Genomic DNA, 14,267 nt, shown 5'->3' on the forward strand with positions numbered 1-14,267 from the left:
CAGGGCACCCTGCAGAAGTTTGTGGACGACCTCTTCCAGGTGATTCTCAGCACCAGCCGCCCCGTGCCACTTGCTATCAAGTACTTCTTTGACCTGCTGGACGAGCAGGCCCAGCAGCACGGCATCTCCGACCAGGACACCGTCCACATCTGGAAGACCAACAGGTGGGGAGGGGTGGCGGTGGCTGGAGCCGGGTGGGCCAGGCGTGCCGGGGTCTTCTCTCCTACTTCCCCCGAGTGCTTACCGGCCACGCCTGCCCCTCCCGCAGCCTGCCCCTGAGATTCTGGATCAACATCATAAAAAACCCGCAGTTTGTGTTCGACGTGCAGACGTCTGATAACATGGACGCCGTGCTCTTGGTCATCGCGCAGACGTTCATGGATGCCTGCACGCTTGCCGACCACAAGCTGGGCCGGGTGAGTAGGTCCCGCCGGACGTGGAGGACACGCCGGGGGGCTGGGGAAGCAGGAGCCGGGGCTGGGCAGTGTTGTGTGCACCCAGATTCCGGGCTTGGCCGACAAGGTCCAGGAGGAGGGCTAGGGGAGGCTGGTGACTCCAGCCCCAGGCCGGGCTTTGTCGCCAGGAGGTGGCAGGGCCTCATCTTCAGAGACGACCCCTCCAGAACCAAATCCAGCAGGCAGCCTGGAGCTTTTGTGGGACTGTAAAAGCCACCTGTCCACCTGGTGGCCCCCACGTCACCTCGGGCTCCCCTTCTCCCAGTCGGGGCTCACTGTAGCCAGAGGCCCAGGGATCTGGAGTGACTCCCGCTTCTACATGGGGCGGAGGAGGTGTCTGGCTGCCAGTGCAGTGTAGACGGGAGAGTCTGGGGCAGCGAGTGCCCGGCGTGGAGCAAGGTGCTGGTGAGAGGAGCTGAGAGGCAGATGATCAGGGCCAGGGCTGTCTGTTGGGTAGCATGCAGTGGCAGGGTATTGTCACCGCAGTAAGAGCCAGCAGAGTCCCATGACAGATAAGGGCACACGGCTGCAACTGCTCAGGCCCCCAGCAGGCAGGGCCTGTGGCTCCTCAGGCCCGGGAAGGGAGCCTGTTACCTCTGGAGAGATGGATCTCTAGGCCTCTGTGGAGAAACAGAAAGTTCAGTTCTATTCTGTAGTGCTGTCCTGTGGGACCCGTTTTTGTTCCGTGTGTTCCCATCACTCCGTCCACAGTGAACTGAGAACCACGGGGGCCACCAGGACCTGGGGCCACGGTGGTTGGGTGCTGCATGGTGGCGGGGTTCTTGCCCAACCTTCACACTGCCTCCCCTTGCCAGCAAAAGTGCAAATGCTTGCCAGGTAGCTCAGCAATAGCCCAAACCAGGAATGCCAAGCGTCCCCCCACGGAGAGTGGCTGAGAAGGCACGCGTGCTGGCTCAGGCCCAGGGACTCGCACCACTGCCCACACAGGGGCGCCATCTTGCCTCACCCTCCCCGCAGCTTCGGGATGAGGCAGCGGGTGCCGAGAACAGAAGTGTGCTGCCCAGAGCCCACTGCTGGGGGGCAGAGCTGGGACTGGAACCCACTTCGGTGGGGGGATGGATCTGGGTGTGTCAAAATTGTGGGTTCTGACTGGAAAGACCTGCTTCAGGTGCCAGCTCGGCCACTCGGGGTGAGGTGGAGTGGGGCCATTTACTAAATAGTGGGGTTAGTTTCCTGATCTTGGAAATGATTACTTGGGGAATGAGCAGCACCAGGAGAAGCAGCATCGGGGCCCCACACGCCACTGCACCCTCCCAGCCTGCATGTCTCCTCTCTGCTGGGTGCAGGTGGAGGCGGATGGAGCAGAGAAATGACCGTGGAATGATTCGGGGAGAAGCTTGGGGTGACAGGAGCAGAGGCTGGACATCGGTGGGGGGAGGAGCAGAGGAGGTCCTTGCAGAAGGAAATGGGCTGGGGGCACCAACTGTCCCAGGTGCCTGGGACCGAGGGGTTCTGGGGATATTTGAAACGGGGGAAAACCGGGACAGTCGGTCACCCTAAGGGGCTCTCCTCTTTCTTTCCTGCTGGTGCCCAGGACTCCCCCATCAACAAACTTCTATACGCTCGAGATATTCCCCGTTACAAACGGATGGTAGAAAGGTAGGAGGGTGAGGCAGTGGATCTGGAAAGGGGATGGGTGGACAGATGGATGGAGGTTTGTGGCTGCAGCCCAGGGGTGGACCCTGGTGGGGTGGGGTGAGGCATGGCTCATTATCTCAGCAGCCGCCATACCTATGGTCCCTGACAGGTACTACGCAGATATCAGGCAGACCGTCCCTGCCAGTGATCAAGAGATGAACTCCATCCTGGCTGAGCTCTCTCGGGTATGGCCCTCCCTTTGCTTCTTGGGTTGGGCACAGGTCTCCCACCGTGAGGATCCTGCTCTTTTGCCAGGAAGCCCTGGGGACCTCAGCAATCCTGTGAGCTGGTTGGGGTGGGACCCATCTCATCATCAGAAATGCGGAATTTTCCAGTGGCCACTATAAAGACCAGGGCTCCCAGCACCTCACTACAGAGCAGCAGAGGCTTGTCCTGGCAGCTGCCACCGAACCTGACTCAGCCAGGTGCTGGGGGGCCTGCAGCCGTGCTGGGGTCAGGGGACGATGGGTCCCAGGCAGTGAGGTGGCTGGCGTTCAGTCCCAGGACGGCCCATGCTGGCCTGCTCTTGCCTCCATATTGCTCTGCTGCCCTCAGGGGTGTAGATGTGCCCATAAACCACACCCAGTAACAAGAGCCCGGTGGTGGTGCTGCATGGGGGGGCTTTGTGTGCTCACCTGACCCCCCAGGAGCTTCACAGCTCAGGTGATCGCAGCCCCATGGCCCTGATGAGGAGGTGCAGACTCCCAGATGGCCCCATAGAGGGGCCTGGTGTGACCTCACAGGAGACAGGAGGGAGATCAGAGCAGACCGACTCTGGGTCACAGCCTGGGAGCAGCACCTGTCCCGCGGGGCCCTGCCACCATCTGGGACCCCAGGCTCCCAGCTGGCACCTCAAGGGGAGAGAGCCAGGCCCTATTCACGCTGCAGACCCAGGAGCTCTGGTGTGCTGATGGGGCTTCCTGTGCAACACCTGTCCCTTCTGCTGCCTTGTCCCCTGTTTCCCAGGGGGTCCTGGGGCTGGTGACACCCCTCATCTCTCATCTCTTGTCTCCTCCCTAGAACTACTCTGGGGACCTTGGGGCACGAGTGGCCCTCCACGAGCTCTACAAGTACATCAACAAGTACTATGACCAGGTGGGCAGACCCGCACAGAGCCCTGGGGCCTGATGGAGAGAGGGGCGGGACTCATGGTCCCCAGGGCATGGAGCAGGGTGCGCACTGGTGCTGGCTGTGCTCTAACCTGGCCGTGCCCTCTCCGTCTGGGCTCCTCGACAGCAGCAGGGATCCCAAGCATTGAGGAGGGGCTGCCGGGGATCTGCCATGGCCTGGAGGTAGAGGGGGGCACATGCTGGGAGGGACACACAGCTGCCACCCATATCCCCACCTTGCCCTGACTCGCATCCCTCCTGAGTCTGCAGTGGCAGCATGCCGAGCATGGCCACCTCTGGGCTGCCTGCGCTGCCAGCGGGGAGGGTCCTGCTGGGGGTGGAAACGGGCACAGCAGAGTCAGCGAGGGGGCTGTCTGGGCCCTTCCTGGAGTGGGCCTCGAGATCAGAGCACCCACGAGTCTGCCAGCTAGATGCCTGCCAGAATCGCACACCCCAGTGTTTATGTGGCATCCGCGGCGTGGCTGTTGCTGTTAGAGATGAGGAGCCTGCCTTGTGGCCCAGGCCCGGAGTGAGGACAGTCATGCCACAAACAAAGGACGCACAGATGTGAATGCAGGCACAGTGGCTTTGCTCCAGCAGCGCAAGCCCCTCCATGAGGGAGGCAGAGGGTGGGGGTGTGAGGCATCTGGAGGCCTCTCCCGGGCCCTGCCGTGGCCCCCGTGGCAGCCCCCACTTGTGCTTCTGTAGTTGTGGGTGTGGGGTCGGGGAGCTCTCCGAGGGCAGGATCGCATGGGGCCCACCATTGCAGGGTCCCTACTCCTTGCCCAGTGCCTGGCAATAAGAAGTTAGGAAATGCTTCTTGCCTGGTGGACAAGGGGAGCCTCGATGGCTGGAACAGGGCTTCTAGAGGGTTCGTGGCGAAAAGGTCAGCATGGTGGTTGTAGGTGGCCTCCACTCAGCACGATCTCACCTGTGGAGGCGGATGCTTGTTACCGTGAGTGCTAAGTACTGAGTAAAGTACCTCATTCTCACCTCTGGAATCCTTAAAACCCTATGCTGACCTCACCAGCCCAGCCCTGAGGAGTGAGGGGACTCGCTGTGTTCCTGGGCTCCCGCCCCCTGCTGGGCCGCAGCATTTGAGGCAGCTCGAGGATGAGCACAGGGAAAGGTGGTGGCAGGCACCCCTGACCGGCTGGTCTTGGTTGCAGATCATCACTGCCCTGGAGGAGGACGGCACGGCTCAGAAGATGCAGCTGGGCTACCGGCTCCAGCAGATCGCAGCTGCTGTGGAGAACAAGGTCACAGACCTGTAGGGACCTGGCCAGCCCTGGCCTGCCGTTGCCTCAGCCCTGCCCGGGCGGCCCCGGAGCCATGAGGGAGAAACTACCTTCTTAGATGCCTGTAGTGCCTGACAAGCCGAGTTAGTGGAAGGTGGCTCCCAGTTCCCCTGGGGGCTCTGGCCTGGGCCCTGCTGGACCTGCCTCGAAGGCCTGGGGCATTGAGGCTGATCGGGTGGGGCCCAGCCTGCTCCCTGAGCCCAGTGACCCTGTGGGCTATTTTGTTTGTGACGTCAGTCTGTGGGGAGTCAGGGAATAAGAGCTTCCAGAGAGTGGCTGGTGGGGCCTCCAGCCCCTGGAGAGACTGTACTGTTCCTGTACACTGGCCTTTATCCCGCTGGGATGCAGAGGGGGAGGAGAAGAGCCCCACTTCCTGTCCTGCCCTCCTCTATCATCCCTGACCTCAGTTTAGCTGCCTCTGGCCTTGTTGCTGCTGTCATGTTCCTAGGTCCGAGAGAGGAATGCCTTTGCTAAGCCGCTGCAAACTGACCCCTCCGCGGGGCCGGCTGCCTCCAGGCCACCGTTCCTCAGAGGCAGCCCGTGGTGAGGGCCACCTGCTGCAGGCGCCCGGGGGAGAGTGGTGGCCCCACTGACCCAGATCTTCATTAAAGGATAACACACTGCATGGCCTCTGATGTGTGGGCTCGGCCCAGCCCCTCCCCTGGTAGGAGGTGGCAGCCTGCCTGGCAGGCCCTAGAGGGAGGTGGGATCTGTACCCTGGGTCACACGTGTGTGTGTGTCGGGGGGGGGGTTCTTGTCACCCCCACATGAGGCTAGAGCGCGAACCCCATCTAGGATGGGCTGGGGAGGCTGCAACCCAAGGCGGGGCGGTGGGGGCCGGTCTGAGTCCCATCAGGGGCCCTGCCTCATCTGTAGCACAGATGTTCTCAGGCCGCCATCCTGTCTTGTCTGAGAGGAACTGGAGAAGAGGACACTAGTACAGGTAACTCCAGGCACAGTGGGTCTTAGGGTGCTTTTCCGTACTCCTGCTTCCTGGCTCCCCACACCCTTCTTGCCTGGGGCATTTGAAGGGGCTTCTGGATACTCCAGGTGTCCAGGGTGGGGGGCCTGACCCAACTCTCTGCCTGTGTGAAGGCCACCTTGGGTGATGATTCCTGATTCATAGCTGGAGGTGAGCGTTGAGACTGTCCCAGTTGGGTCTTGTGTTGCTGGCTGGGCCTGTCCGTCTGGGGCTCGATGCTCCTTTGACTCAGACCACCTTTGGCCTCGGCAGGAGGCCAGCCTGCCAAATAGAAACACCCTCAAATCTTGACAAGGCTCACCCCCTTGGCTCTCCACTTACTCCCCAAGCCCAGAGACCCCCCAGGCTCTCTTCCCTTCTGACCAGAATCCCCACTTCCCACTTGGGTCTTCACAGAGTTAGAAGAGACTGAGGCTGATAGGATTCCAAGAGGAGTCCCTTCCTTTCCTCTCAGTGGTCCTAAAGCCATCTCAGAGTCCTTGCCCCTGAGATAGCAGGAGCCACGCTGGTCTGTCTGTGCCCACTGTGGTCACAGCTGCTGTTCTCTGCCCTGAAGCCACTCCTTCCCCACTTCTGCCCCTCAGAGAGGTCAGCAGTCAGGCCCCATCCTCTGGGAGCCTGGGCGCTTCGGTGCTTCAGAACGAGGAAACCAGGTGCCTGTGTGCCCCGGAGGGCTGAGCACTGAATGCGCTCTGAGTCGTTCACTTCACGTCTCAGCCTTCTCAGAACGTTGTTCTAGATAAAGCAGAGAATGAAAACGTACCATGATAACATAAGAATGTCTAAGTCCTCACACTCAGACGCCACAGCTGAGAACGGAGAGCTCCAATAGCTCTGCGATTGCTCGCTTGGGTCTGGCCACATTTCAGCATCACACGCTTGTCAGCCAGACTGACCATTGTCTTCCTATGTTTTTGATCAAGGTGGCAAATGCGTACTCTCGTGGCTTGGTATCTCCCACAATCGTATTAGTGTGCAATGGACCTTGTTTCTTGCCGGGGGCGCCTTCAGGGGTTTAGGAAGTGACTTGCCTTCCTACATGAACTTTCTCCAATTTAAATACTGGAATAATTGTCCAGGCAAGATCTGGGAGTTTTGATGACTTTTTTTTGGCATTTAAAGAACTGTGCTCAATGGTGTAATAGCTGAATTAGTGCTGATAAATGGTGGTATTATCTTGGAAGCCACTTGAAACCTTGGGAGTGGGCAGAAGGACTCCAGATCCTCCTGGGCAGCGCTGACAGATGGCTGTCGGCTGTGCTGGGGGTCACAGGGTGGGCCGTGGCTGCCCTAGGCTTCTGGTTGGGCGCCGACACTGGGGTATCCAGTACCTTTTCACCCCCCAGCTTCTCCTTAGGATAACACATTTCAGAATAAATTCAAACCCAAACCTTCTGGTGCTGCTCCATGGATCTCCCTTTGAAAGTGTCCTGTTCTAATTAAGGATGGTGGCTTATCCCGTTGCAAATATTTACCGGAAATCTAAGGCAAAGATAACATCTTGGTATTCAAAAGGAATTTGTTCCATGATTGCAATTTGGGGGTTTTAAGTGTTTGGATTACCTGGCTGATATGTGTACTTGAAACAGAATGATCTTTGGGCTGTCCCAGCAGCCACAGGTCTAGGAGCGGGAGGGAGGGTGCGGGGACTGGACCCCTGGGGAACTGGGGACTTGGGATGGTGGTGTACTGCCACCTTCTGGTCATAGTGTGGAATTTGATCCGAGGCTGTTAGGGTATTTCTATGTCTGGAGCTCTTTTTAAAAATCACAGCAATGAAAAAAAAAAAATCACAGCAATGAGAATTTAGTAGTGCTGGGGCTCAGGAGGTAACCTTACCTTGTCTCTGACCTCTGGTTTAGATGTGAGATACATGTAAGGAAGTAGCTAAGTCCTGTAACAGTGAGTGGACTAGTGCAGAAAACAAACTTCAGTGTTTCAAACAGAAGATCGATCACCAAAGTGTTGGGAGGGCAAAGCGGAGGTTAGTGACCACTGAAGCCTTTTCACCCCTAAACTGGCAGGGGCACAACCCTGTAACAGGCCCATGGGATGCGCTGGGGCTGGGTGCTCACTGATGCTATAGGAACCCGGTACCTGACTTCCCAGCCAGGCACCTACTATGAAAATGCCACAACTCCCAAATTCATCTCTTCCCCACGATCTCAGGCCAGGAAGGCTGGAGACCTGGATTCTAGTTTGAGTTTCGCCTCCCTTGACTTGCTGGGCCTCTGGGGAGAAAGGCAGAAACATACTGGTATGTGGTGACCCTATGTCGTAGGATGGGACCCCAAGTTGGCAGCTGGCAGGATTTAATGAGGAAATGTTTGTCAAGGGCCGTATCCATCCAGCTCCTGGTGGGGAACTGATGGCATAAACCAGAGAAGAGGTCACGGAAATGGGCTTAGCGAGATAACTACTTCCAGAGCTGCGGGGGGAGGTTGAATCCATCCAGAGGGAGTGACTTGCTCAAGATCACCCAGCGAGGAGGACTAGAACCAGCTTCTGACTCCCAGACGGAACCTTGGAGTCCTGCTGCATCAAGCTGCCTTCAACCTCCTACCCTGCCCTTGCCTGGCAGGGAGTGGCGCTCAGGTTCCCTGTGGCACCTCCCACACCCCTGTGTCCCCAACTCTATTATTGGACCAGGTCCTTGGGTCTCTTGGACCTGTCAGGCCCAGGTTTGTCTGTTTCTTGTACCTCATTCAGTCTTGGTTTCCTATCTCCTCCCCTCTTCCCTGCCTCCAGTGGTTGTGTCCATTTCTCCTGTTTTGTTTTGTTTTGTTGTTCCTGTATTTGAAGGGAGTCATATTTAGGATTTTTAAATCTTTGTGTTAAACTTTTTAATTGAAGTATAGTGGACATATTAATTTCAGGCGTGCAACATAGTGATTCAACAATTATACACACTATGAAATGCTCACCACGGTAAATATATTAAAATATTGACTACTTTTTGTCCCTGTGACTTATAATTGAGAGTTTGTACCTCTTACTCCTCTTCACCCATTTTGCCCGTCCTCCCCACCCCCTTCCCCTTCTTAGGCAATCACCAGTTTGTTCTTCATGTTTATGAGTGTTTCTCATTTTCATCTTATTTTTTTAGATTGCACGTGTAAGTGCAATCATAAGGTATTTTCACTGAGCATACTAGATCGATCCAGAGCCATCCCTGTTGTAACTGGCAAGATTTTATGGCTGAGTAATAATCCATTGTGTGTCTGTGTGTCTGTGCATGTGTGTGGAATCTGTATCTGTTCAGCCATCGATGGACAGAGCCTGCTTCCATGTCTTGGCTATTAGAAATCGTGCTGCAGTAAACATAGGGGTGCATATCTTTCTGAATTAGCACTTCCATTTTCTTCAGGTAAGTACCCAGAAGTGGAATTACTGGATCATATAGTGTTTCTATTTCCAATTTTTTTTTTAAACATTTTATTTGACATAGATCACAAGTAGGCAGAGGCAGGCAGAGAGAGAGGAAGAAGCAGGTTCCCCACTGAGCAGGGAGCCCGATGTGGGGCTCGATCCCAGGACCCTGGGACCATGACCTGAGCCGAAGGCAGAGGCTTTAACCCACTGAGTCACCCAGGTGCCCCTCTATTTCCAATTTTTTGAGGAAGCTTCAGACTGTCTTCCAGATTACCTTCCCATCAACAGTTCCCGGGGGTTCCCTTTCCTTCACATCCTGACACTGGTTGTTTCTTGTCTTTTTGATTCTAGCCATTCTGACGTGTATGAGGGGATGTCTTACTGTGGTTCTGATTTGCATTTCCTTGATGAGTAATAATGTTGAGCATCTTTTCATTATGTCTTTTGGCCATCTGGGTGTCTTCTTTGGAAAAATTTCTATTCAGGTCCTCTGCCCGTTTTTTTAATTGGATCGTTTTTTCGGTGTTGTAGAACTTGTTTTATTTCGGATGCTATTTGGATATCTTATGAATTTTAATATTCTGACTATTAACCCCTCATCGGATGTATCATTTGCAAGGGTCTTCTCTCATTCAGTAGGTTGCCTTTTTATTTTGTTGGCCTTCTTTGCTGTGTAAAAGCTTTTTAGTTTGATGTAGCCTCAATTGTTTATTTTTGCTTTTGTTTCCCTGGCCTGAGGAGACAGATCTAGAAAATGTTGCTAACACTGACGTCCAAGAGATTTGTGCACACCAGAGGGTGGTTTGCATTTCTTACTGGGTAGTAGCTCATTGTACAGATGTCGCTGCGTACTTTTCACCAGTTGAAAGAGATTGGGTTGTTACCGATTTTTGGTGACTGTGAATACAGTGGCTATAAGCGTTTATATATAGGCTTTTGTGTGATCAGAAGTTTTCATTTCTCTTGGGTACTTAGAAGTGGGATTGCTGGGTGATATGCTAAGTGTATGTTTTATTGCATAAGAAATTGCCCAGCTCTTTACAAAAATGCTGCGTCTCGGCCAACGGTGTCGGGGAGTTCTGGTTGCTCCCCATCCTCTAGCTCTTGGCACTGTCCATCCCCCCCCCCAGCCCCCTCCAATCTAATAGGTGTATACTATCCTTTCGTTGCGGTTCTAATTTAGATTTCTTTAATGGCTAGCAACGTTGAGCCCTTTCCATGAACTGGTTGGCCTCTTGTGTATCCTCGTTGGAGAGGTAGCTGTTCGAGTCTTTTGCCCATTTTTACTTGGGTTGTTTTCTTGTTGAGTTTTAAGAGTTCTTTATATATTGGGGATGTAGGACCATAAGGGCTCAAAGGATTTGAAGAGCTCATCAAGGAAAAAGAACAAGAGGTAGTAACACACACAAACTTTACTAAGCAGTGCATGGAGGGGGAAGTTCCTCATCCTGGGAGACTGTCTGGAAGCTTGTGGTGCAGGAGCCACCATCCAGGAGGGGAGGATAGCAAGGGTACTCAGGGAGAGAGGAGGGGGAGATGGGAGCAGGGGACTTCTGTGCCTTGGTGTGTGTGGGGGGTGGGGGCCTCTGGGTCAAATAGTCCCCCATGACTACAGCAGCCCGGGGCTTACAGTCCTAGGGCTCTGGCTTAGCAGTGGGTAAGGGTTTCAGTGGGGGGTATGAAAAGCAGACAGGCTCTAACTAGCTAAAACTCTGCTTGTTTGGGCCATTTCCAAAATAAAATCTGAATTTGGTGCCAGTTGGCTTTTGAAGTAACAGGTCTCATGCCTGTTTTTGGAGCCCGTGATAAAGCATCCTCAGGATCCAGAAACCTGTAAAGTCACAGACTAGGATTTCAAAAAACCTTTATTTTCCTAGCCAGTCTGCCCCTTTAGTAGTAGAGAACCAGGAGAACTGATCTGATCTCTGTTGAGTCCGCAGACCAGTATGTGGTGTGTGTCCCTTACTGTGAAACTTGCTGAATATAATTCAGCCCCAGGCAGGAGGAGGTGCTGACAAGAGCTAGAGCCACTGACGGTGTGGTTGCACTGGTAAAGGTCAAAGGGAGAGACACGGCCACAGAGAAGGGGTTAAAGTTGAAGGTCATCTGCAGGGCATCTCTTGGGCTCTTGGGAACCACCCATATGGTGCTACCCCAATTCAGGGCAATTAATTCTGTTAAATAACAAAAAGGCAACCATGTAAATTTTAAAGGTCCAAGGGGCTTTATTAATCCATTTGTGGATTGGGCAGGGTTTCCATCTAGTGAGTAAAGGAAAGCTCCAGAGGGCTCCAGAAAAGGAAGAGTTTTTTTTTTTTTTAAATATTTTATTTATTTATTTGACAGAGATCACAAACAGGCAGAGAGGCAGGCAGAGAGAGAGAGGGGTAAGCAGGCCCCCCGCCGAGCAGAGAGCCCGACGCGGGGCTCGATCCCAGGACCCTGGGATCATGACCCGAGCCGAAGGCAGAGGTTTCAACCCACTGAGCCACCCAGGTGCCCCAAAGGAAGAGTTTTTAAAGTTAGATAGAGAGTGGGGAAAAAGATTATTAGCAAAAAAGGAGATTATTAGCAAAGAATCCACTGTTTAAGGCAAGGTTGTGCTCCTCAACAGCAGTAACTCTCCTGGAGCTGATCGGGAAAGTCCCCTGTAGACTGGGTTAAGGTGACATTTCTCGGGGGCTGAAACTGCAGCTAGGTTAAGGCCCCAAGTCTGCCAACCAAGACCTAATACCCTAACCTAAGAGACATCATGTGGGGCCTGTGGTTTCCTTTTCCACAGTTCCATCTCCTGGGTGTCAGGAGCAGGTCCATTGGCTCCAGTGGCTGCAGCAGAGCAAAGTACACGGGGGCTAGAGAGGATGCCTCAGTCTCTCCGGTGAAGTCTTTACTCAATAGAATGTGTTAGTCAAACCTATAAACCCCTTGGATTCGTCCATTCAAGCAGTGATATCTGGAAGGGAAGTTCTAATAAGAGGAATAGCCCTGTTTCATTCCCTGTAGCTATAGTAAGCCCCCACTCAGTAGCCGTGGCTTTCAGCACCGGCCAGCCCAGGGCACGGAAAGAAGAGGTGGGGGGTGCGGGAGGAGTCTGTACCCCTTCTGGAACTAAGTCAGCTAGGCTAGGCGGCACCCTCCTGGTACAGGTAGGGGAAGATGAACTCTTCCCAGCAGCTGCTTCCCGCCCACGGAGCTTCCTGTGGCCGAGAGAAACAAAACCCGGTCTGGAATGGCACGCGTAGGTCAAAAGTGGACCGCCAGCGCCCTGTGGGGATGCTTACAAAAAGGAGGGGCTAAAATGCCATCAGGTCTATTATTTCTGTGGGTTCTTGAATTCTTTTCACCACAATAAACCTTGGTCAAATTACCTTAATGTGTATGACCTCTGTCTAGTCTTGGGACCTTGACTGATATCAGCTCCGCCTCCACGGGGAGTGTGGTTACAGTTAAGAATTCTCTGGAGGGAATGGTTTCTTTGTTTTATTCCACCCATACCTGACTCAGAGAGGCAGCTCTCCCCATCATCCTTCTCCAAGGGGTAGACTTCCCTTCAGTTTACCTACAAGGAAAGGACTGTTACTTTTCTGAGGGTCCCGCACCTTACAGATCTGTGACCTGACCTCGACGTTGGCAGGGGTCCTGTGCTTCATCATGGAGTCCTTTAAAATTCTGTGAATAAGGCATGTAGCATTTCTGGACTTTTCTGGAGCTGCCCTTTTTTATTCCCCAGCTAAGAAGGTTTCTCTTCAATTCAACCCCCTTTGCCATAGATTTTAAGGTTTTCTTTTGCCTTTGCAGTTTTGAACAATGTTTGGTGCTGTGTGTAGAAAGTTTTCTCTGCTTATCTTGACCAACTTTTTCCGGAAATGGGAGCCCAACAGCAATTCAGTTTTATCTCTAAGCTGTTCAAAAATCGCAGGCACTGTGGGATCCTGTTGACTCCTGTTTCCTTGGACAGATTGCGTTCTTTGTGCTCATGCGCACGTAACCCACAGATCCTTGCCTCTGTCCCATCTGCCATCTCCATGTCCTCCGCCACATACTCCCTTTATGGCAGAGATTCTAATCAAGAAGACAGCCTCACGGGCTTTCCTTTCCTTAGTCGTGACGGCTACTTTTTTTTTGGTGGAGGTAAAATTGGTACAGGACAGGGTCCTCATTGCAGGTGTAGGCTAGGGTTGCTTCTTAAATCACTTTTCTAAATGACAATGAAAAGGATCTTGAAAAAAACACAGATCTATAAAATGTAAGTCTTTTTTTCTCCTGTGGTAAAAACCAAAGTATTTGGGGTAGACTCTGCAGCTGTCTGTGTGACTTGACACTTGGACTTCCCAGCCTGTGTTAGTACATACTCTCCTCGCGGACTTTGATTCGCATCTAAACTAGACATGTGACTGTCCCAGAACTGCCGGGTGCTGTGTGCAGCACATCTCCTGCCAGCTTCTCCCTCCAACCTTGTCCATCTCCAGAGACCCTCCATTGACTTCCTTTCCTTTATCCTCCTGGTCACAGCTTCAAGTTTAGTTTGAGGAAGAGGGAATGGTGGGCATTTTATATTTTTTTTATATTTAATAAACATATAATGTATTTTTATCCCCAGGGGTACAGGTCTGTGAATCGTCAGGTTTACACATTTCACAGCACTCATCATAGCCCATACCCTCCCCAATGTCCATTTCCCCACCACCCTCTCCCGTCCCCCCTCCCCCCCGCAACCCTCAGTCTGTTTCTTGAGATTGAGTCTTTTATGGTTTGTCTCCCTCCCAATCCCATCTTTTCATTTTTTCTTTTCTTACCTCCCCCCAACCCCCCCGCCTTGCATCTCCACTTCCTCATATCAAAGAGATCATATGATAGTTGTCTTTCTCCGATTGACTTATTTCGCTAAGCATGATACCCTCTAGTTCCATCCACGTCGTCGCAAATGGCAAGATTTCATGTCTTTTGATGGCTGCATAGTATTCCATTGTGTATATATACCACATCTTCTTTATCCATTCATCTGTTGATGGACATCTAGGCTCTTTCCACAGTTTGGCTATTGTGGACATTGCTGCTATAAACATTCGGGTGCACGTGCCCCTTCGGAGCACCACGTTTGTATCTTTAGGATATATACCCAGGAGTGCAATTGCTGGGTCGTAGGGTAGCTCTATTTTCAGTTTTTTGAGGAACCTCCACACTGTTTTCCAGAGTGGTTGCACCAGCTTGCATTCATGGTGGGCATTTTAATAGCCCAGAAACCCACACTGCTCCTTGGAGAAATCTCCTACTGAGATTTCATTCTTATGAGAGTAGTATGTCCCCCCTCACGTCCGCTTTCTTCCAGTCCTCCCCTCCTCTCAGAGCCAGGACAGCAGACCTGTGGGTCTTAGGCTTGATGTATTAGTAC

General features: G+C 53.1%; 1 protein-coding gene across 2 annotated transcripts in view; it reads left to right on the top strand.

The window, feature by feature from the left end:
- PLXNB1 (plexin B1) overlaps positions 1-8,455 on the top strand; it is a 29,773-nt gene extending 21,318 nt beyond the window's left edge. For both annotated transcript variants that reach the window (XM_080796859.1, XM_080796860.1), the window contains exons 33-38: positions 4-164; positions 269-416; positions 2,011-2,075; positions 2,224-2,299; positions 3,135-3,209; positions 4,393-8,455. In XM_080796859.1, coding sequence (XP_080652985.1) covers positions 4-164; positions 269-416; positions 2,011-2,075; positions 2,224-2,299; positions 3,135-3,209; positions 4,393-4,497 — 630 coding nt within the window. In that variant the 3' untranslated portion in view covers positions 4,498-8,455. The remainder of the gene's footprint in view (positions 1-3; positions 165-268; positions 417-2,010; positions 2,076-2,223; positions 2,300-3,134; positions 3,210-4,392) is intronic.
- Positions 8,456-14,267: the final 5,812 nt, after the last annotated feature.

This window comes from Martes martes, assembly GCF_963455335.1.
Source record: "Martes martes genome assembly, chromosome: 1".
Taxonomy (NCBI): Eukaryota; Metazoa; Chordata; class Mammalia; order Carnivora; family Mustelidae; genus Martes; species Martes martes.